At 63.3% G+C, this 20201-nt stretch overlaps 1 protein-coding gene across 4 annotated transcripts; it reads left to right on the forward strand.

Moving 5' to 3' along the window:
- The first annotated feature begins 182 nt into the window (after positions 1-182).
- EIF4G1 (eukaryotic translation initiation factor 4 gamma 1) lies at positions 183-19353 on the forward strand. Of its 4 annotated transcripts, none has more exons than XM_080349553.1 (33): positions 183-283; positions 1322-1382; positions 2658-2766; positions 2864-2950; positions 4533-4706; positions 5058-5157; positions 6919-7031; positions 8072-8164; positions 8243-8309; positions 8677-9570; positions 10773-10861; positions 11065-11251; positions 11621-11754; positions 12013-12150; positions 12342-12515; positions 12595-12792; positions 13284-13430; positions 13523-13759; positions 13841-13945; positions 14329-14482; positions 14590-14690; positions 14791-14893; positions 14994-15096; positions 15757-16010; positions 16100-16215; positions 16377-16549; positions 16687-16812; positions 16895-16976; positions 17180-17278; positions 17393-17527; positions 17617-17698; positions 17773-17913; positions 18025-19353. In XM_080349553.1, the coding sequence occupies exons 3-33, from the start codon at positions 2692-2694 to the stop codon at positions 18204-18206; spliced, it is 4863 nt and encodes a 1620-aa protein (XP_080205679.1). In that variant the 5' UTR covers positions 183-283; positions 1322-1382; positions 2658-2691; the 3' UTR covers positions 18207-19353. The 4 variants fall into 4 exon arrangements, with proteins under 4 accessions (XP_080205679.1, XP_080205680.1, XP_080205681.1 ...); XM_080349554.1 differs by having other exon boundaries at positions 15006-15096; XM_080349555.1 differs by having other exon boundaries at positions 12031-12150.
- Positions 19354-20201: the final 848 nt, after the last annotated feature.

A 20201-nucleotide genomic window follows, 5' to 3' on the forward strand; every position in this document is an offset into this window, starting at 1 on the left:
GGGCGGGCCGGCGCGGTGGGCGTGTCCAGCCCGGAGGTGCGGAGGGGGCGTTCCCCGCCCCGCCCCGTCACGTGACAGCGGCGGCAGCGGCGGCGGCGCGGCGTCACGTGCCGCGGGGCGGAGCCCGGAGCGGCTTCAGGCGGCGGCCGGCGCGCCCCGCCCCCGCGCCCCTCCCCCCGCGGCGGCGCCCGGCCCCGCCCCTGCGCGCGGCGCGGCTCCGGAAATGGTCGTGCTGCGCTGCGCTGCGGCTGCGTCGGGCCGCGCGCGCTGAAGGAGACTGAAGGTAACGGGTGGGGGCGGGGCGGGCGCGCGCCGCGGGGGGGTGGGCGGACGTGGGGGGGAGGGGGGTACCGGTACCGGGCCGCGCGCCGCCGGGCCGGGCCTCGCGCCGCCGGGCCCCGCCACCGCCGCCGCCACCACGTGGGCGCCGCCCCGCCGCCGCCGGCCCCCTCCCGGGCCCGGCCCCGTCCCGCTCCGCTCCCCGCCGGGCCCGGCCCGGCCTCGCCGCCCCGGTAGTCTCGCGCGGCGCCGCTCCGCGCCCACGTGCCGGCCGGTGCGTCCCGCCGCCGCGCACGTGCACCCGCCGCCGCGTCTGCCTAGGCCCGCCGCCGCACGTGGTGCGCGCCTCGTCGCCCCCGCTCCGCCGCGCCCGCCCGCGCCGCCGCCGGTGCCGGCGGAGCCGCCGGCCATGGCGGAGCCCGGCAGTGACACGTGTCCTTGGCAGAGGCCGCCGCCGCCGCGGGGGGGAGCGGGGCCGCCGGATGCCGCACCGGGCCCCGCGCCGCGCCCGCCGCTCCGGCCCTGCCGCGGCCTCTCCCGCCTCCTCCTCCTGCCGCCAAGATGGTGCCGGCGCCCCCAGGCCCGCCCGCCGCCCCGGGACGGAGCCGGCAGCGCAGCCGCGGCCCGGGGGCGAGGCCGGGCTCGGGCCTGGCGGGGCCGGCTGCTCCGCGGCCTAGCGCGGCCTTGCCGCCGGGGATCCCGCCTGGTCCGCGCTGGGCACCCAGCGCCTCAGCCCCCGCTGCCGCGGAGCGCTGCCTTCCCCCTCCGGTGCCCCCATCGGACGGGGCCTGGTTGCCCCGGCCCCCCCAGGGGGCTCAGGCACCCCCCGCCCCGGCTGCGGGCCCAGCGCAGGCCCCGGCCTCTCCCGGCGCGGGGGAGGCAACGGCCACGGCGGCTCCTCCTGTTACAAAGGCCCCTGCGGTTCCTCTTCCCTCCCCCGGGACGGGACCTGCCTCGCCCCGGGCGCTGCCGGGCCGGCCGGGGGGGCGGGCGGTGCGGGGCCCGAGCTGATCTCTCTCTCCCCCTCCCTGCTCTCTCCAAGTCAGTCGGATGAACGGTCTCTGCAGGCCCGCTCAGCCGGCCCAGGTTTTTCCCGCGGGGGGGTGAGTATCCCGCTCGCTCCTGGCTGTGGTGGGGGGGGTGGCCGGGTCTGCCCTCGCTGGGGCTGTCCCCGCGTGTCCTCTCCCCTGTGTGACCCCCTCCCTTTCTTTTTTGGGGTGACCGGCGCCAAGGCCGAGTTAAGGCGGCCCCGGCCACCACGTCCCAGGGCTGGGCGGCACAGGCACATTGGGCCATTGCTGTCCCGCTGAGTTGGGGGCTGCGAGGAGTACTGGGGGTTGCACCCCAGACCCCACAACCTTCCAGAGCACCAGCAGAACCCATCGCCATTTGGCTTGTGGCTGTGGGGACCCCTGTGATGGGGTGACACCCCCCCACATCAGGGTACAGTCCTGGGGGGACAGGGCACCCCCTGGCCCAGGGGTGCCGGCAGGACCTGGTGTCGGCGGGACGTGCTTGGCAGTGCCCCGCGGTGGGGCCGAGGGGCCGGCAGTGCTGACGCAGCTGGGCATCAGGTTACAGAAGGCGCTGTCGGCTGCTCCAGCGGGTGTCCTAGCCGTCAGTGGACTCGCCGGGTGCCGTGGGGAGCTCCCGGGCATGGTGGGGGGCACCGCCTCTTCTTCCTGCCCCAGTGGCCTTTGCACTGGGGCGGGGAGAGCGACAGCGGCTGTCAAGTCCCTCCTGGGACAGCCGTGCCCGGGCACCTGGGTGCTGGTGGCGGCAGGGGTCTGTGGGCTCCCCCGGGCAGGGCAGCGGGCAGGAGCGCCGGCGGCGCGGGGGGGATGCCGGAGCTGCTCCCTGCCCTCACCGGTAGGCATTTGCGGTGTGTGCTGGGGACCCGGCACCTCCAGGAGGAACAGGTTTGGCCAGCCAGGGGAAATGCTTAGTAGGTCAGCCGGGGTGGAGCCGGGCACGGCTGACGCCGGGGTGCCGCCGGCCCACCCAGGCCCTGGAGCTGGTAGTGGCCTGGGTGCTGACAGCGGTCACAGCCACTGGTACCTGCTTGTGTGGGGTGCTCGGCCAGGCTCTGCGGGGTCAGTCCTGCCAGTGGGCACAGTTGGGTTTGGGGCACAACAGGGGGCTTTGCTCTACAGGTTGGTGGGGCCTGGTGGTGCCCACCCTCTCCCTGTGCCCATTAGGGGAGGAGGAGGTGGCTGGGAGTCTGTGCCCTAGTGACATGGTGTCTGTGGGGCATGGCTGGTGCCTGACTTTATGCCAAGGGGTAGAGGTGCCCAGTTTTTGGGGCTGACATGGACAGGAGATAGATGCCTGGGCAGCTGCCCACCTCCAGCTTGTACCCTCTGTCCCTGTCCCCACAGATAGCGAGGGGATCCTTATGCACAACCCCATGAAATGAACAAAGCTCCACAGCCCACAGGAGGAGCCCCGACAGCCCCGCACCCTGCCCCTTCTCCCGGATTGCCGCAGGTAACCGGCCCCTTCAGGGTGGGGGGACCCAGCTTTGCCTCCCTGGCTCGTGCTGGGGACAGAGGTGCCATCTCCTTCCCTCCCTGCCTCCCTCCAGCCGACGTTCCCACCCGGTCAGACGGCACCTGTGGTTTTTAACCCGGCACCGACCTCACAAATGAATACGCCTTCTCAGCCGCGCCAGGTAAGGGCTTTGCCCCAGCTTGGAGGGGGTGATGGGGGGTATCCAGCAGCTTTCTGCCTCCTGGCTGAGTAGCTCCCACTGCCATGGTGCTTGGGGTGTGTGGAGCACTGGGTGCCTCCCAGGACCAGCGTGTGTCTGCAAGGGGGAGTGTGCCCGCGATCTGGACCACAACTGCTGCCTGGGGACCTCCTTGCTGTGGGGTGGTGGGCAGATGCCTCTGGCTGGGGATGGCCACTGAGTGACTGCTCTTCTCTCCTTCCTCCCCTGCCCCAAACCTCCCTCTCCTCCTCTCAGTTTCCAGCAGGGCCTCGGGCTATTCACCAGCAGGTACTAACCCGCTTCCCCCACCCTGCATGCCCAGTACCTGGCCCTGACACTGCACAGAAACACCCACCCTGGGCATGAAGGGGCTGGGGAGCACACAGGGACCCCCAGGCTGGTGGACAGGCTGGTCTGGAGAAGGTGGGGGGACGCCTGCTTGACTTTGGCAGTGGGGTGGGTTTCCCTGCAGTGTCACCCGAATTTCCTCCTTGCATGAAGCCTGTGGCTGTGCCTGTGCTAACCCCGGCCCAGGCTGCCTCTTCTGCCTGTGCCCTTGTTCCTCCCCACTTTGTGGGGATCTCCAAGGCCCTGTGGTGCCTGTAAGGCTCTGGACCTCCATCAGGCCTCTGTGTGGGGGAGCTGCTGGGGACAGATCAGCTGTGCTGGCTGGGAGCCCCTCAAACCCTTCCCTGCCCCTTGTGGGGATCCCTACAAGGGACACCCTGGTGGATTTGGGATGTGGGCACTGGGAAAAGGGCTCCCCAGCTTCCTGTCCCCTCCTCTGCCAGCCACCTGTGTCCAAGCCCTGTCCTAATGCAGGTAACTCCTGTCTCTCTTTCCCCTTTTCCCTCTGTATGCGTGCGCTTGCTTAAAGGGAGGATTCAGGTCTCTTCAGGTAATGCTTTCTCCTTGCTCCGGGTGCGTGCGCGGACCCTTTCTTGCCCGTTCACTGTGAGGCTTGAGCCGCTGCTCCAGGGGATGCTCCTGCCCGGCAAAGAAGCCGAATTGGGTTGCACAGCACGGGCCGGAGGGTGAACAGCCGGCTCCGTGTGCCCCGGCTGTCCGGCTCCGGCGTGGCTGGGCACAGCGGGACTACAGATCCCAGCATTCCAGGCGAGCACCGGGAGCCGGTGCGGAGCACGCTGGGACCTGCCGCCGCTGAGCTGTGTGCGGCTGTGGCTGGCTCCGGGTGCTGGAGCTGCCGGCCCTGCCGGGGCTGGGACTGGGCTGCACCGGGCATGAGCTGGGGCGGGTGGACCCAAGTGGCCCCACAGGTGTGTGAGGATGGATGGTGCTGGGCTGGGGGTCAGCTCCAGGGAGGTTGGGGTGTTACATCCCAGTGGGGCCGGGGTGGGGGTTCCCCCTTTCCTTGTCTCCCCTGGAGCTGCTCCCCCCTCCCCAGGCTGACATTCTGGGGTGATGTGCGCTGCCAGGCTGCTCCCCATAGTGTGGGGTGGGAGGGGGTTCCCAGCTCAGGTGTGTGGGTGCAGCGTTGGGGTGCTGGCACCTCGCCTGACGCCATACCCCATCTCTCCCCAAGCATTTCTACCAGAACAGGGCGCAGCCTCCTGCCAGTGCGTCCCGCGTACCGAGTAACACGACGGCCCGGCCTGGCCCCCCTGCCCATGTGTATCCAGCCGCTTCCCAGGTGATGATGATACCCTCCCAGATCTCCTACACACCCTCCCAAGGAGCCTATTACATCCCTGGACAGGTGAGGGCCATCCATGCCCCGGGCTCTGCGGGAGGGGGCTGGGGTGGGCACTGGTGAGGAGGGGGTGTTGCCTGGGTTTGGAGCACAGGCCCGTTTTTGGGGGGTGGAGGGGATCCCCCAGTTCTCCAAGTACCCACCAATTTGAGCAGGGTGTTGTCCAGCTCTGTAGAGAGGCAGCACTGGCCCCCCTCCCCGGCAGCCCTCCAAGGTGCTTGTTTCCCACTTTGCCTGGATCCTGTTCCCTGCCCTGGCATCCAGCTGCCTTGCAGGAAGGTTTTGGGGTATGTCTGTTGTTTGAGGGTAGGTCTGTACCCCGTGCAGGAGGTAACTGACCTTTCTTCACTGTTGCAGGGTCGCTCCACGTACGTCGTCCCGACCCAGCAGTATCCGGTCCAGGCTGGCGCCCCTAGTTTTTACCCTGGAACAAACCCCCCAGAGTTTGGGACTTACGGTACATACTGGGAGGGTTACTTTGCTCCACGGTGCTTTTCCAGACCCAGCACTCCCTCCTTTTCTTTTTGCTGCCCTGCCACTGGCCTCCCTGCAGCTCCCTGCATTCAGGAGCTGAGCGCAGACCCCTCTGCCTTTGCCAGCTCCCTGAAGTTATCTGTGTGACTCCATTACAGGCTGTTTTGGGGGGCAAGGGGTGTTTCCTGTCTCCCAGCAGCGCTGAGGGTTGTGCATCATGTCCCACCCATTCATCCACCCCCACCCTTTTCCAAATTGGGGTTGTTTAATGTTTAACTCTCGTGGTGGAAGGTCAGGGCAGACTTTATCCCCTGTTCCCCCTCACTTGCTGTCAAGAGGTCGAGCAGTTTTGTGCTCGGTGACATCTCCCCTCAGCTCCCTGCTCCTCAAGGAGCTGAGCCGGGGGTGCCGGTGCCGTGCTGTGCCTGCCCTCTCCCGGCGCTGGGGAGCAGCGGTGTGAGCAGCGCCCCCTCCCTCCCCCTGCTCGCGTGTGGCCACCCGGGCTGTGACTATATTTAGGCTTGGTCGGTCCTGAGAGGCCCGGCAGACACAGAAATGTGAGCTGAGGCCTCCGGCCCAGCCCCGGCATGGCAGAAAGGCATAACCAGGGCAGCGATGGGCTTCTCGTGAGCCAGGTATGTGCCCGTCCTCCCTCCCTCTTGTCCTCGGGCCCAGCCAGACCCTCAGAGGACAGAGGTGGCCCTGGCAGCAGCCGGCTCCTGCACTTGGGCCAGGGCACGGCTGCTCCTTCATGCCTGGTGCTGGGGCATCCCCTGGATGTCTCTGTGGGCTCCTGGGGTGGGTTTGCCCCCCACCTCTGTTTTGGGGCTGTGGCTGTTCCCCTGGGAGCTGGCAGCAGTGTGCTACTTGCCCACAGGGCTGGGTGGGTGGCCTGGCACAGCATGGCACGCTCCTTGGTGAGGCAGGCCAGCCCTCCTGGTCCCCAGGGCTGAGTAGCTTGGGGTCTCACTCCTTCCTTTCTCACATGCCTGTCCAGTGTCCCTGTGTCCCCCTTGGGCAGAGAGAAGGGTCCCTGGCTCAGGGACATGGCAGTCACCAGAGCACATTAGATGAGTTGTCTCAGCACAGCTGGGAAGAACCTGGAGCCAGAGCCCAGGTCCCTCCTGTCCCTCCTGACACCCCCATCCTCGTGGCACTGCTCCGGGGGTGATGCTCACAAATGCCCTGGGAGGAGTGGAGTGTCTCTTGGGGGCTATGCCAGCCCTGGACGGGGTCCAGCTTTGCCTCTGGCCCCCGGCACAGCTCCCTTCTCTGGGCTGGGCTCACTGGGGGCTGGGGTTGCGTGGGGAGCCCCTTGGCCTGGATGTGAATGGAGGGTGCGGACAGGGCTGCCTGGTGCCGCCCTCAGCCTGGTGCCGGCCCCGGGGAGATAAGAGCACTGGCAGGAAGGCGACCGAATGCCGGTGGAGCTGGGACGCCAGCAGCCGGCATGGCCGAGCGCCCCGGCGGGGCTGGCGGTGGCATGGAGCCGGTGGGCACGGCGGGGCCCGGCTGGGCGTGGGGGTGGCGCGGGGACGCTCTGCTTCACGGGGAAGGAATTCGGTCAGGCCTGTCGGGCTGGTTGGGACGATCCAGGCTGGTTGGAATGGGGGTTTGCTGCAGAGTGGCACGGGCTCTCCAGGCTCCCGGCAGACCCCTGCGTTTAGGGGATTTTTGGATCCCCAGGACGGGCTCGGAGGATCTGGGTTGGCCGGTCCCTCTGATGCTCTCTCCTCTCCTCCAGCGGGTGCTTATTACCCAGCGCAGGGGGTACAGCAGTTCCCGGCGGGGGTTCCCACCGCCCAGGTTATAGTGAGCCAACAGCCACCGATTCCCCCAAAACGAGAGCGCAAGACGGTAAGGAGCTGTTGCCTCCGGGCATGGGGGGGGTTGCATGCGGCGGGGGGCAGTGCCAGCCCCCATTTGGGCTGGGGTGAGGTGCAGCATGCCGGGGAAGGGGGATGGTGTGAGGCCATTCCCCCCCCAGGCTGGGGGGCTCAGTGGGGGAACCGGAGTTTGTGAGGATGGGTGCTGGCGACCTTGGCTGTCCCGACGGGCAGCGTTGTGCTGAGTCACAGCTCCCGGGGGGTGGGGGTGCCGCGGCTGCCAACTGCTGTCTGCTCCCGGAGATGCCGGTGCTCAGAGGCCTCGTGTGGGGCCTATTTATAGCGGGGGGGCCAAGCAGCTGCCGGCATGGCCCCATGTTGAGGGGGCATGGGCTGCTGCCGGACTGGGGAGGGGGATGTTGGAATTTTATCATCGGGGTGGGCTTCAGTACCCCTCGGACTCTATTCTCGCTCCCCTGGGAGGAGGTTGGTTGGGGATGGGGAGAACAAGACCCATGGCTGTGCTTTGTCCCCGACCAGAGTCCCAGACCTGTGTGTCCCCACCTCAGCAGGGTGTCCCATGGCTCCTGCTGCTGCGTGTCCGGGCTGTACCTGGGGTGCCACAGGGCTTGCTTCCATGTTTATGTGCTGAGGCTGGTCTTGTGCTGTCCCTGAGGCAGGGCAGTCCTGTATCTCCTGTGCCAGCGTGGTGATGTGGTCTTGGGGTCCCCCAACTCCTGGAAGTGGGCACTGGCCTGGGGATGTGGTGCTGGCTGTCACCGCCTGGCAGGATGGCTTGCCAGACTTGCCCTGTCCTGTGCCCTCCCTGCCCACTGGGCATCAGGACAGCCTGGTGTCAGCGGTGCACTGTGTCCTGAGGGGAGGTGGCACCCACCCGTCCCCAGTCTGCGCATGACTGGGACAGAGACAGCACTAAATGAGCTGCTCGGCTCTCCCCTTGGAGAAGGGGGTGTCCTGAGGGTGTCAGGCCTGGGGAAAGGGGTTGGTCCGTGTTCTGTGTCCATCCACCCTGCTGCTATCTTCTCCCGCTCTGCCCTGGCCCACGGACAGATCCGGATACGAGACCCCAACCAAGGTGGCAAAGACATCACTGAAGAAATCATGTCTGGAGCAAGGACCTCATCCACCCCCACCCCTCCACAGGTAAGGGCACCCCTGACTCCGCCACTGGGGCAGCAGAGGTACATGTGGCCCTGCTGAACCCCCTCTTTGCATCCTCAGGCTGGAAGCGGTTTGGAGCCCCACGCCAACGGAGAAACCCCCCATGTAGCAGTTATTGTCCGGCCAGGTAAGCACCTGTGCCAGGGTGGGTGTGCCAGCCGGCACGGCTGCTGCCAGGCTCCCTGTCCTGGGCACTGTGGGGGCAGAGGTGCCAGTCCCACCGTTTCCCCAGTTCACCTGTGGACTGTGGGGTCAAATGTGTTCCATACGGATGTGGGGGCCAGTGTCCCTGTGTTGAGTCCAGGAGTGTTTGTGGGGGCTGTCTGCTCACCCCGGCTGTCCCCTGGGCACTGCGGGATACACTTGTTGTCCCCGCTGCCCGTTTTTCATATGGGTTGGCACATCTGTCCCTGCTGCTCTTGGAGGGGTCAAGGGGGGGAAGCAGGGTCAGCTGGGGATCAGAGAGTCCCCCATTAACACCACCCCCCTTGCAGATGACCGCCCGAAGCCCGCGCTAGTGGTGAGCAAGCCCATCTCCCTGGAGCCCAGCAAGTCAGCGTCCCCGTCTCCGTCTCCTCCCCCTCCCCTCATCCCCGAGGTGGAGCCCGTGGTGCTCTCAGCCATGACGCTGGTGCCAATGGAGCCCCCCATGGACGCGGACACTAAAGTGGAGCTGGGCGAGGCGCCGCCCGACCCGCACAAGACGTTTAGCGCCATCACTACAGTGCCAGGGGCTGTGGAGCTGCCCCTCGTGCCTGCGCCCGACATGGACACGGTGGCCATGGAGGAGGAGGAGGTCACCATTCCCCTCCCAGAGCCTGCTCCACAGGCGCCTGCACCCCCTGAGGTGCCGTCGGTGCCTGTTGTTCCCTCGATGCCAGCCGTGGCCCCGGTGCCGGCCGTGCCGTCGCCGCCGCCCGTTGTACCGCAGGCCCCTGAAGCACCCGCCAAACCCGCCTCCCCCAGCCCCACGCCAGCCCAGGAAGAGCCCTGCCCCGAGCCCGCTGTCGAGCCCCCTGCTGAGGCCAATGGGGTCTTGGAGGAGGCACCTGAGCCGGTCTCTGAGGTGCCCGTGTGCCAGCTGATGCCCGCGCTGGTGCCGGCGCCCACCCCAGTGTCAGCGCCCACCCTGGACTCCCCCATCGCCCAGCCTGAGGAGCTGCCCCTGCCCAATGGGGTGGAGGGCACCGGCAAAGCAGAGCCGAGCGAGGAGCAGCCTGAGTCGGATGTCAGCCCCATTTCGGAGCCCGAGGAGCCAGCGCAACCTGGCACCCCTGCGTCCCCCCCGGCAGAGGAGGAGGAGGAGAGCGAAGGCCCCAGCGAGGCCCAGGAGCGGAGCTCCAGCCCGGCCCCTGCCCCTTCACAGACCTTGGAGGCGACCGCACAAGGTTGGGAATGCTGGGCTGGGGTGTGTGGGGTGCCCCAGGGTGGGCCTTGGGTGGTGTGGAGGGGTCACCTTGGTGGGGTACGGTGGGTATATGCAGGTGCCTAATGCAGAGTTGCAGTGTGGGTGTGTTGAGGCTGTACCTGAGGGCTGTCTCCAGCTGTCCTGGAGAACATGGGGAGGTGGAGGGGTGGCAGGAGAGATCATAAAATCACAGAATGTCCTGAGTTGGAAGGGATCCACAAGGATCATCAAGTCCAGCTCATGTCCCTGCACAGGTCAACCCCAAAGTTCCTACCATGAGTCTGAGGGCGTTGTCCAAATGCCTGTTGAACACTGTCAGGCTTGGGGCTGTGACACCTCCCTGGGGAGCCTGTTCCAGTGTCCATCACCCTCTGGGTGAAGAACTTTTTCCACATGTCGAACCTAAACTTCCCCTGACAAATCTTCCTGCCATTCCCTTGGCTGGGGCTGTAGCTGTGTGGGTCACCCTGTGTAGGGGTGTGCAAGTACATCAGGGTGCCTGGGGGAAGTGGGTTGAAGCTATGTGTTGGTTTGTTGGTTGTTTTTTTTTTTTAGCACCCTGCACAGGAGTGTGGGGGTTCTGCAGGGATGCTGGGGGAGGACGAGGGAGATATGTACACAGGATGTGTTCACACAGAGCACTCTGTGCAGGGGTAAAGGGGGACTATGGAAGGGTGACCTGGGGGCAGGTGTGCTTCTGGGGAGCACCTCTGTGTGGAGTGTCTGGGGGTGCCAGGGAAGGAGGATACGTGGGGGCAGAGGTGTGTGTGGGAGTGTCCCTGTAAGGGTTGCCCTGTACCAGGACATGGGTGTCTGTGGGGGTGCCCTGAGGAGGATGGGAAAGAGGCGTGGATGTGCTTTGGAGAGGTGCAGGGTAAATTGAGGTCCAGTGGCCAGATAGGGAGAGGTATGAGGTGTGTCTGTGTGCGGTGTGTTCTGGGGTGTGTGCTCAGGGAGCGGGGTGCCTTGGTGGGCTATATGTGAAGTCCACAGGTGCCCAGGTGGGTACATGGAATATTTGGGGAAGGGGCTGTGCTGGGGTGGCAAGATCATATTCTTGTGTCCCCATCCTGAAGCTGGCCCAGTGTTACCAGTGCCTTGCTGGTGACCTGAGTGCTAGCGTGAGGATAAGTGGGGGACTGTGAAGGTTCCTGTCCCTCACCTCCTCGCCTCTCCTCTTAGTCGCCGTGTCGGTGCCAAAGAAAAAGCGGAAGATGAAGGAGCTGAACAAGAAGGAGGCAGTAGGCGATTTGTTGGATGCCTTTAAAGAGGTGAGTATGCCCAGGGTGTCCAGGGGTCACCCCATGTCCCATCTCCTCCTGTGATGAACTCTGCTTTGTGCCATCGTGTCTGGGCCACTGATGTTCCGTGATGGTAATGAGGATCTGAGGGGGGGCCGACGCCTGGGTTGCGGGGCAGAGGGGGCAGGACCAGGCTTCAGGGGTGACTTCTGTCCCTGTCCCTCCCAACGCAGTCTCAGATCAGCGACAGTGCCTCAGAGGCAGAGAACAAGCCCCCCACGTCTGCCCCTGTCCGTGAAGTGGAGGACGCGGCCCCTGCCCGTCCACAGGAAGAGTCAGAGGAGACATGGGAGGAGAAGGAGGACAAGCTGGCGCCGGAGAAGGGCCAGGCTGCTGACCAGAAGTACCGCTACAAGGAAGGTGAGCTGTGCCTTGGCCCAGACCTCTGCTGGGACCCACCATCTCTGGACCCAGCAGTGGGGAGGGTGGGGGTGGCATGGTCCAGCTGTTCTAAACCTCACACTCTCCTCCCATCTTGTCCCCCACCCTGTGCCAGGCTTGGGGACAGAGACCCCAGTGCGAGGAGCCTGGCAGGAGACAGGGAGCTGGTGGCATCAGGCTTTCTATCTAAGCAAGCAGCTTCATGTTCATGGTGTACCAGGCTGGGGCAGCTCTGTGGTTGTCTGCATCCCACCTCTCTAGTCCCTGGGTGGGCCTGGACCTGCCGTAGCTTGAGGTAGAGGATATGGGAACAGGCCATGTCAAGGTCTCCCTCTGCCCCTGCTGCAGAGCAATGGAAACCACTGAACCCTGAGGAGAAGAAGCGATATGACCGAGAGTTCCTGCTGGGCTTCCAGTTCATCTTTGCCAGCATGCAGAAACCCGAGGGGCTGCCCCAGATCACAGACGTGGTGCTGGACAAGGTTGGTGCGGCCCTGGAAGGTGGGGTAGCGTGGGTGGTACATGAGTGGGGGGTCTGGCTCTGCTGCTCTGCTCCTTGTCAAGGCAGAGCTGGGACTTTCCTGCTGTGCTTGGGGTCCTGTTGCAGCCTCTGCAATGAGCCTTGAGCTGCGGGGATGGTGCGTGGGGGCACACCTGGGGCCGTTTTTCCATTTCTTTGTCCCGGCGCTGAGGCTGGGGGATGGATCCATCCCGCTCCTCTGCCCCCCGGGCATCCTCAGCCCTGTGTACCTTCGCAGGCCAACAAGACCCCACTGCGGGCGCTTGACCCCATCCGCCTCAGCGGCATGAACTGCAGCCCCGACTTTACCCCCTCCTTCGCTAACCTCGGCCGGCCCGTCATGGGCAACCGGGGCCTGGTGAGTATCTCCTCACTTCACCCACGCCGTCCCCCTCCGCCTCCCTGTGATGATCAAGCCTTCGAGCCGCTGTGTCTGGGCCACTGATGTCCGTGATGGAGCTGAGGATCTGAGCAGGCAGATGGGGACACCCCAGGAACCAGCCTGGCTGGTCCCAGAGCAAAGAGCTGAGTTTCTTCTCCATGTGTCAGCCCTCAGGGTTGGGTCCTCGCCGCTCCCAGCAGAGCCAGAGGAAGGAACCTCGCAAAATCATTGCCACTGTGTCCCTCAACGAGGACGTCAAGCTGAACAAAGCTGAGAAGGCCTGGAAACCCAGCAGCAAGCGTGCCTCCGAGGAGGAGGATCCTGAGAACATCAAGACGCAGGTGGGAGCCTGGGGCAGACGGGTGCTGGGAGGGAAGGGGGTGGTGTGCCCAGCTCTCGCTGACCCCGCTGTCTTCACAGGAACTGCTCCGCCGCGTCCGCAGCATCCTCAACAAGCTGACACCTCAGATGTTCCAGCAGCTGATGAAGCAAGTGATGGAATTGTCCATCGACACAGAGGAGCGGCTCAAGGGTGTCATCGACCTCGTCTTCGAGAAGGCCATCTCGGAGCCAAACTTCTCTGTTGCCTATGCCAACATGTGCCGTTGCCTTATGGGGGTGAGCAGGAACTCGGTTGGGCTCCAGTTGATCTTGCAGGGGTTTGTTTGGGGGCCTTGGTTGAGCTCAGCAAGGTGCTGGTCCTTCCCTGTGGGGTGGGGAAACTGGGGCATGTGGCTGGAAGGCCAAGTCCAGAGCCTTAGCAGGTCACCATAGAAAAGTTTGGGTTGGAAGGGACCTTCAAAGGTCATTAGTCCAACCCCCTGCAGTGAGCAAGGACATCTTCAACTAGCTGAGGTTGCTCAGAGCCCTGTCCAGTTTGGCCTTGAATGTTTCCAGGGTTGGAGCATCTACCACCTCCCTGAACAACCTGTGCCAGTGTTTTACCACTCTCATTGTAAAAAACTTCTTCCTCGTGTCTAGCCTGAATGAGGGTTGTGAGGGTGTAGGGTGGCTTTTCCCTGGTTTGAGCAGTGTCTGGGCCTTAGCTGGCCGGCTTTTGTGGGAGACATGACTCACGCTTCTCGCCCGGGTTGTATCTCTCCCTGCAGCTCAAAGTGCCCACAACAGACAAGCCCACGGTGACTGTGAACTTCCGCAAGTTGCTGCTCAACCGCTGCCAGAAGGAGTTTGAGAAGGACAAGGACGATGACGAGATCTTTGAGAAGCGGCAGAAAGAGATGGACGATGCCAGTGCTGTGAGTTGGGGTGGGAGCTGCAGCTGAGGGCTGGTGTGGGTGTCCTTGGGGCAGATGAGGCTCTGAGCTGCCCGGCTGTGCCCTCCCTGCAGCCCGAGGAGAAGGCACGCATGAAGGACGAGCTGGAGGAGGCGCGGGACAAGGCTCGCCGGCGATCCCTGGGCAACATCAAGTTCATTGGAGAGCTCTTCAAGCTGAAGATGTTGACAGAAGCCATCATGCATGACTGTGTGGTGAAGCTGCTCAAAAACCATGATGAGGAATCTCTCGAGTGCCTTTGCCGCCTGCTGACCACCATTGGCAAGGACTTGGACTTTGAGAAGGCCAAGGTACCCCCTGCCCTGCCCTGCCCTGCCTTGCCCTGCCCTTGCCTTTGGGAAGCATGTAACCGTGACTCTGTCCCTCTATAGCCCAGGATGGACCAGTACTTCAATCAAATGGAGAAGATTATCAAAGAGAAGAAGACATCATCCCGAATCCGTTTCATGCTGCAGGATGTGATTGACCTCAGACGGGTAAGGCATGTGGCCTGCTGTTGCACGGGGACTGTTCTCTGTCCCCTGCTTGGTCCTCTGAGTGCCAGCGGTCTCTGTGTCCCTGGGAGGGGAGAGGTGACTCTGTAAGCTGTGACCAGCCCTAGAGACACCATGCTAGCCCTCATCCCTTGGTTAGTGTGGTAGCGATAGTGGGCACACAGTAACCAGCGGCTATTTAATGCAGGGGGGCTCATGAAACTGAGCCCTTTTGTGCCAAAAGCTGCGACAGCATTCAGGAAGCTCTACTGGCCGAGGTGGGAGACTGGCCTGAGCCTTTGAGGGTGCAATGACTGGGAAGGGGGAATGCCTCTGCCTCCATCTTCCAGCCAGCTCAGTGTCTCCTTCTCCCTTGCCCTCTGCAGAATAGCTGGGTGCCACGGCGAGGAGACCAGGGCCCCAAAACCATCGACCAGATCCACAAGGAAGCGGAGATGGAGGAGCATCGGGAACACATCAAAGTGCAGCAGCTCATGTCCAAGGACAAGAGGAGAGGCCCCCCCGGGCCATCCTCCAGCAGTGAGTGCCCGGGCTAGGGGACACCCAGGGTTCCCAGTGGGGGGTTGTTCCTGCTGGGCACTGCTCGAGGTCGGACTGTGCCTTATGTCTGTCCCCCTTGTGCCCAGGTGGGCGCGGGAGCCTGGTGGCAGATGATGGCTGGAACACTGTGCCCATCAGCAAGGGCAACCGGCCCATCGACACCAGTCGACTAACGAAGATCACCAAGGTAAGGCTGGCGGTGTAGCGTGGGCAGCTGAGCCAGCTGCCTGGCTGGGATCCTGCCTTACTGTGGAGTTCAGAGCTGACTCTTGTCTCTCCGCCTGCAGCCTGGATCCATTGACTCCAACAACCAGCTCTTTGCGCCGGGCGGGCGGCTGAGCTGGGGCAAAGGCAGCAGTGGAGGCTCTGGCGCGAAGCCTGCAGATTCAGGTGGGCAGCATGTGGCTGGGTGCGAGCAGGGTCCCTTCCCCAGGTGGTTCCTGTACTGGGGAGGTGCTGAACTCTGAGATTCCCCTCTTTTCACGCCCAGCATCTGATTCAGGGCGACCGGCCACGAGCACCTTGAACCGCTTCTCAGCGCTCCAGCAGTCGACCCCGGCTGAGAGCCTGGAGTCCCGCCGCGTGGTGCAGAGGTGAGGGGCCAGCGCTGCCTTGGTGTGCGGGGGTGCTGGTCTGCAGTCCAGGGAGGAACCCCTGAAATCGGGCAACGGTTGGTTGACTCATTTGCAAATAGCCTGGCATCTGGGCCAGGATAATCCCCTGTGGAAGGATGGGGCCTTGGTGGGGCTTGGAGTTGATGGTGAGTCCTTGCAACGAAGGTGGCTGACCCCACCCTTAGCTTCTTCCCTGCTGTTTGTCATTTGGGGAACCACACCTGGGTGCTGGGTCCATTCTGGGGGTCCTGGGACCAGATGGGCATTGATGGGCTGGAGGGAGTTCTGTAGAGACTGGAGCATGAAGTTCCCCAAGGAGAGTTGAAATGAGGTTTGTTCAGGAGAAGTGGAAAACAGCCCTGACTTCACCCCTTCTGCAGCATGGGAAAGGTGTGGGCAGGATGCAGCCAGACTCTGCTCAGCCATGGCACGGGGCAGTGTGAAAGGCAAAGGGCTTGAGTTGGAATAGGGGAGAAACAGGGAAAAGTGTTGTCTCCTGAGGGTGGTCAAGTGCTAGAAGAAGCCCTGGAAGGGGCTGGGATTGGAGTGGGACAGTCTTGCCTTGCAGAGCTCTGCAGTCTGGGGTCAGGGATGGTGGACACGGGGTCTTCACACTGCATCCATCCTCCTCCCACCCAGGAGCAGCTCCAGCCGTGACAGGTCAGAGAAGGCTGGGGACAGAGACCGGGAGTCACGTTCGGAGAAGGGCAGCGACCGCCTGGAGCGTCCGGACCGGGGGGAGCGGGCAGACAGGAACAGGTCTGCCCTCACCAAGAGGAGCTTCAGCAAAGAGACAGAGGACAGGAGCCGAGAACGGGAGAAGCAGGGTGGCCCTGAGGCCGTGCGCAAGGCTGCCAGCATGACGGAGGAACGGGACAGGAGCCGAGAGAGCAGTGAGCTGGGGAGGAGCGGTGGGCATCTGGCCGCGGGCTGGGGCTGTGCTTGTTCCAGGCGGTGCATCATCCTTGCTCTCTTCTCACAGTTAAGCAAGAGCCAGCACCTCCTGCAGCATCCACCAAGCCTGCGCTGTCGGAAGAGGAGCTGGAGAAGAAATCCAAGGCGATCATAGAGGAATACCTGCACATCAATGACATGAAGGTGAGAGGAGGGGCTGGCAGAGCACCATATGCCCCCCATAACATGCTGTCTGCTTCCCTGGGCAGTAGCACTGCTGGGCAAGGTGATGGTGGTGCCTGGATAGGGAAGAGGGGAGCTGGGGCTGGCTATGGGGCAGAACTGACCTCCGCTTTTTCCTGCAGGAGGCCCTGCAGTGTGTGCAGGAGCTGGGCAGCCCCTCCTTGCTCTACATCTTCGTGCAGAACGGTATTGAGTCCACGCTGGAGAGGAGCACTATCTCCCGTGAGCACATGGGGGTCCTCCTGTGCCAGCTAGTGAAGGCGGGCACACTCTCCAAGGAGCAGTATTACAAAGGGTGAGGGGCTGGGGCAGCCTGGCTTTGAATTTTGGCCCTGCCTTGAGCAGGGCTCATCACTGAGACCTCCTGAGGTCCCTTCTCTCTGAGGACACAGGGGCTGCTGGATCCCAACGGCCCCCTCCTCTGCCCTACAGGCTGCGGGAGATCCTGGAGATGGCAGAAGACATGGAGATTGACATCCCACACATCTGGCTGTACCTGGCTGAGCTCATCACCCCCATCCTGCAGGAGGATGGCATCCCCATGGAGGAGCTGTTCAGGTGAGGGCTGTGGGCCTGCCAGGGGGCCGCCAGAGGGGCTTCTGAGGACAAGTAGCTCAGCTGAGTTTTTTGTGCCCCACAGGGAGATAACGAAGCCCCTGGTGCCCATTGGGAAGGCCACCACGCTACTGGTTGAGGTGCTGGGCTTGTTGTGCAAGGGCATGGTAAGTCACAGGGCTTGTGTAACTGCTGGCTCGGGGGGCAGGTTGGCATGTGAGGATTGAACCCCTCTGCCACCAGAGGGGACGGCAGGGGCCATACCTTGCCTTGTCTGGGTTATGGTGGTGTCATGTCCAAGCTGTGCTACCTCTCTCCCTGGAGATGGAGGGTGTGGAGTGCTGATGCCAACTGTCTGTCTGTCCTGCAGAGTCAGAAGACCGCAGGCAAGCTGTGGCGGGACGGGGGCCTGAGCTGGAAGGAATTCCTGCCTGAGGATCAGGATGTCAACAAATTTGTCACAGAGCAGGTGGGAGCCCTGCAGAGATGGGCTGTGGAGGGGCGCCCTGGGGAGGGTCCTGCTGCTGGGAGCGTGGTGTTCCCCCGTGCTACCCTTAACAGCTTATCTCTGCCCTTCCCCCAGAAATTGGAGTACACACTGGGGGACAGCTCGGACACGCCGAGCCGCAAGGAGCTGACCTCGGAGGAGCTGTACAAGCAGATGGACGAGCTGCTGAAGGAGAACCCCAACAACCAAAGAATATACGACTGGATCGAGGTGAGGGAGCGGGCGCAGCACCCGTGGGTCTGGGGACTTCCTCCTGGCTCCCTCCCTACCTCACAGCCCCGCTCTCCTCCCTCCTCCAGGCCAACCTGAGCGAGCAGCAGGTCTCCTCCAACACGTTTATCAGGGCCCTGATGACCTCCGTATGCCACTCGGCCATCATCTGTGAGTACCAGGGTGAGGTGGGGGGGTGTCATTCTGTGCAGGCCACCCCTCTCTCACACCCCATCTCCCCACAGTTGAGAACCCATACCGTGTGGACGCCCTGGTTATCCGCAACCAAGCCAAGCTGCTGCAGAAGTACCTGCGGGATGAGCAGAAGGAGCTCCAGGCGCTCTACGCACTGCAAGCCTTGGTGGTGAAGTTGGACCAGCCTCCCAGTGAGTGTTGCGGGGCAGGTGGGCTGGGAGTGGGCTGGCTGGCGTGTCCCCAACCCCGGAGAGTGGCTGGTGGCTGGGGAATGGCAGGGAACCCTCTTTGTCACCCCCCAGACCTGCTGCGGATGTTCTTTGACGCCCTCTACGATGAGGATGTCATCAAGGAGGAGGCTTTCTACAAGTGGGAGTCCAGCAAGGACCCGGCCGAGCAGCAGGGCAAAGGGGTGGCTCTCAAATCGGTGACTGCCTTTTTTACCTGGCTCCGGGAAGCCGAGGACGAGTCGGACAACAACTGAGCAACCGTGATGAGGAGGAGGAGGAAGCGGGGGGAGAGAGAGAGGGGCACCCTGGGGAGCAACTCCCTCCCCTCCCACCTCTGGCTCCCCTGGACTTGGTGATGCCGGGGCTGAGGGACTTGCTTTGCCCCCCGCAGCCCCCCTCTCTCTTTCCAGTTCTCCTCTCCCTCCGCCCTCCATCCCGGTTCTGTTCGTGAGGCCTGTACTAGTTTGTCACCACGATAATAAACGGATGCAGCTGTTGCGGTGGATCCCTTTGGGGCTCCTCCTCTACCCCCTCCCAGTGCAGGCACCCTGGGTCTCCAGGAGGGGGTGTAAGAACCCCGGACTCATGTCATGGGGAGGGGGGACAGGATGAGGATGTATTCCTCCTCTCCTCCCTCCCCTTCCTCCTCCCCACTTCTTGCTGAAATATAGAGAGATTATATATATATAAACTTATTAAATTTGGTTTGGGGACAGGAGCGTGATTTCTCCCTCTCCCCTGTCCTCTCTCTATTTCTCCATCACTGCCTGGACCCCCCCCCCATGGTTTTTTATTTTAAATATAAATTGTCGTGTCCCCCCCCAGCTCCTGCTCTGACCACCTGGGAAGGGTGCTGGGGAGGGGGGTAGGGGGTGACGACCCCTTCTCTCTGGGCCAGGCTGAGTCCTCCCCTTCCCCTCAAAGCCTCCCATCCTCCTCCCAAACGTTTAAGGCCACAATTGGGCAAGCAACAGGGCGGCCCCCCCATCCGCGTCCCCTGTATTTATAGAGCGCCGGATGTGACGAGCCGCACGTGTAATTATTAAAACAAGGATTCAATTACTGGTCACGTGAATTTGTAAATATTTTTTTTGCCTTTTTTTTTTTTTTTTTTCTTTATGGAGTATTTAATTGAAGATTTAAAGGCATCTTTTCACCTTAAAACTGGAAATAAAAGAACATTGCTAAATAATGCCCCGTGTGCCGCTGTTGCCGCCCCCCGTCCCATGTCCCTTGCGCCTGGGCTGGTGTGGGGGTGCCAGCCTGGAGCCCAGGCAGGGTCAGCCCCCCCGGCACCCCAAGGCAGACGGTAGGTACCCCCACCTGGGGCTGGAAGTGTGGCAAGGGGGTGGGGTGTGCTCGGGACGAGGCTCCTTGGCACCCCCTTGCCAGCTCTGCCTGGCACAGGGTCCCCCATTGTGGAGCAGGCAGCCCTGCTGGCACCCTGGCTGTGTCCCTTTTCCTGTGTGTACGCAAGTGACAGGGCCGGGGTGGTCTGCTTGGGCTCTGCCTTGGGGGTAGCACCCCACACCTTCTCTTTTGGGGGGATTGTCTCTTGGCATCCCCCTGCCTTGTGTTGGTAGGTAAGGGGGAGGCTGAGCTGCCCTGGGCCCTTGTGGGGGTGTCCCTGCTGAGAACAGAGGTGAGGAGGGGCTGGCCCCCCTTGGGGCTGGACTGGTCTTTGCCCTGTTGGGCTTCTCTTGCTGAGTCACCCTGGCCGTGGCCCAGAGGGTACAGAATAATTAACTGGAGGCTGTTCCCCAGATTAGAGGCTGATCCCTGGCAGTGCCAATGCTGGGAAGCAGTTGGCAGGGAAAGGCCAGCAAGGCCTGTGCAGGGGGAAGGGGCCAGGAGCTTCCCCCTGCCCGGGAGTGAGTAAGTAAAGAGGGAGGCCCTTGAGCTGCTCCGGCACCCTGCTTGCCAAGGGGCAGGGTGGCACCCTGACACTACCCTTCCGGGACGGAAAAGGTGCAGCTGCATTAATTGCCATCATTAGGTTTCAGAATGAACAGAAGTTTTTTGCTACACGTCAAACCCATCGGCCTTGGCCTGGATTGCCTGCAGGGCAGGTTCCTGTGGTGCTTTCAGACGTGATGTGCTAAAGCCTGCGGCCACCTGCCCCAAACCAGCAAGGTGGGACCCCCAGGCTCCTCCAGCACCACCAACCCCTGCCCAGCGGGGCTTTTGTGGGCATGCCTGGGGTGGGGGGACCGTGTTGCTGGAGGGTCCCTGTCCCTGCCTCTTGTCCC

The sequence above is a fragment of the Nesoenas mayeri genome (assembly GCF_963082525.1).
Source record: "Nesoenas mayeri genome assembly, chromosome: 9".
Classification (NCBI taxonomy): Eukaryota; Metazoa; Chordata; class Aves; order Columbiformes; family Columbidae; genus Nesoenas; species Nesoenas mayeri.

What these genes read in the sequence shown, in the direction of transcription:
- EIF4G1 (XM_080349553.1), top strand. Translation starts at nt 2,692, where the DNA reads ATGAACAAAGCTCCACAGCCCACAGGAGGAGCCCCGACAGCCCCGCAC. An exon ending in CAAAACGAGAGCGCAAGACG is followed by an intron (nt 7,032 to 8,071) that starts GTAAGGAGCTGT and finishes GCCCACGGACAG; the next exon opens with ATCCGGATACGAGACCCCAA. An exon ending in CAGACGTGGTGCTGGACAAG is followed by an intron (nt 11,755 to 12,012) that starts GTTGGTGCGGCC and finishes GGGCATCCTCAG; the next exon opens with CCCTGTGTACCTTCGCAGGC.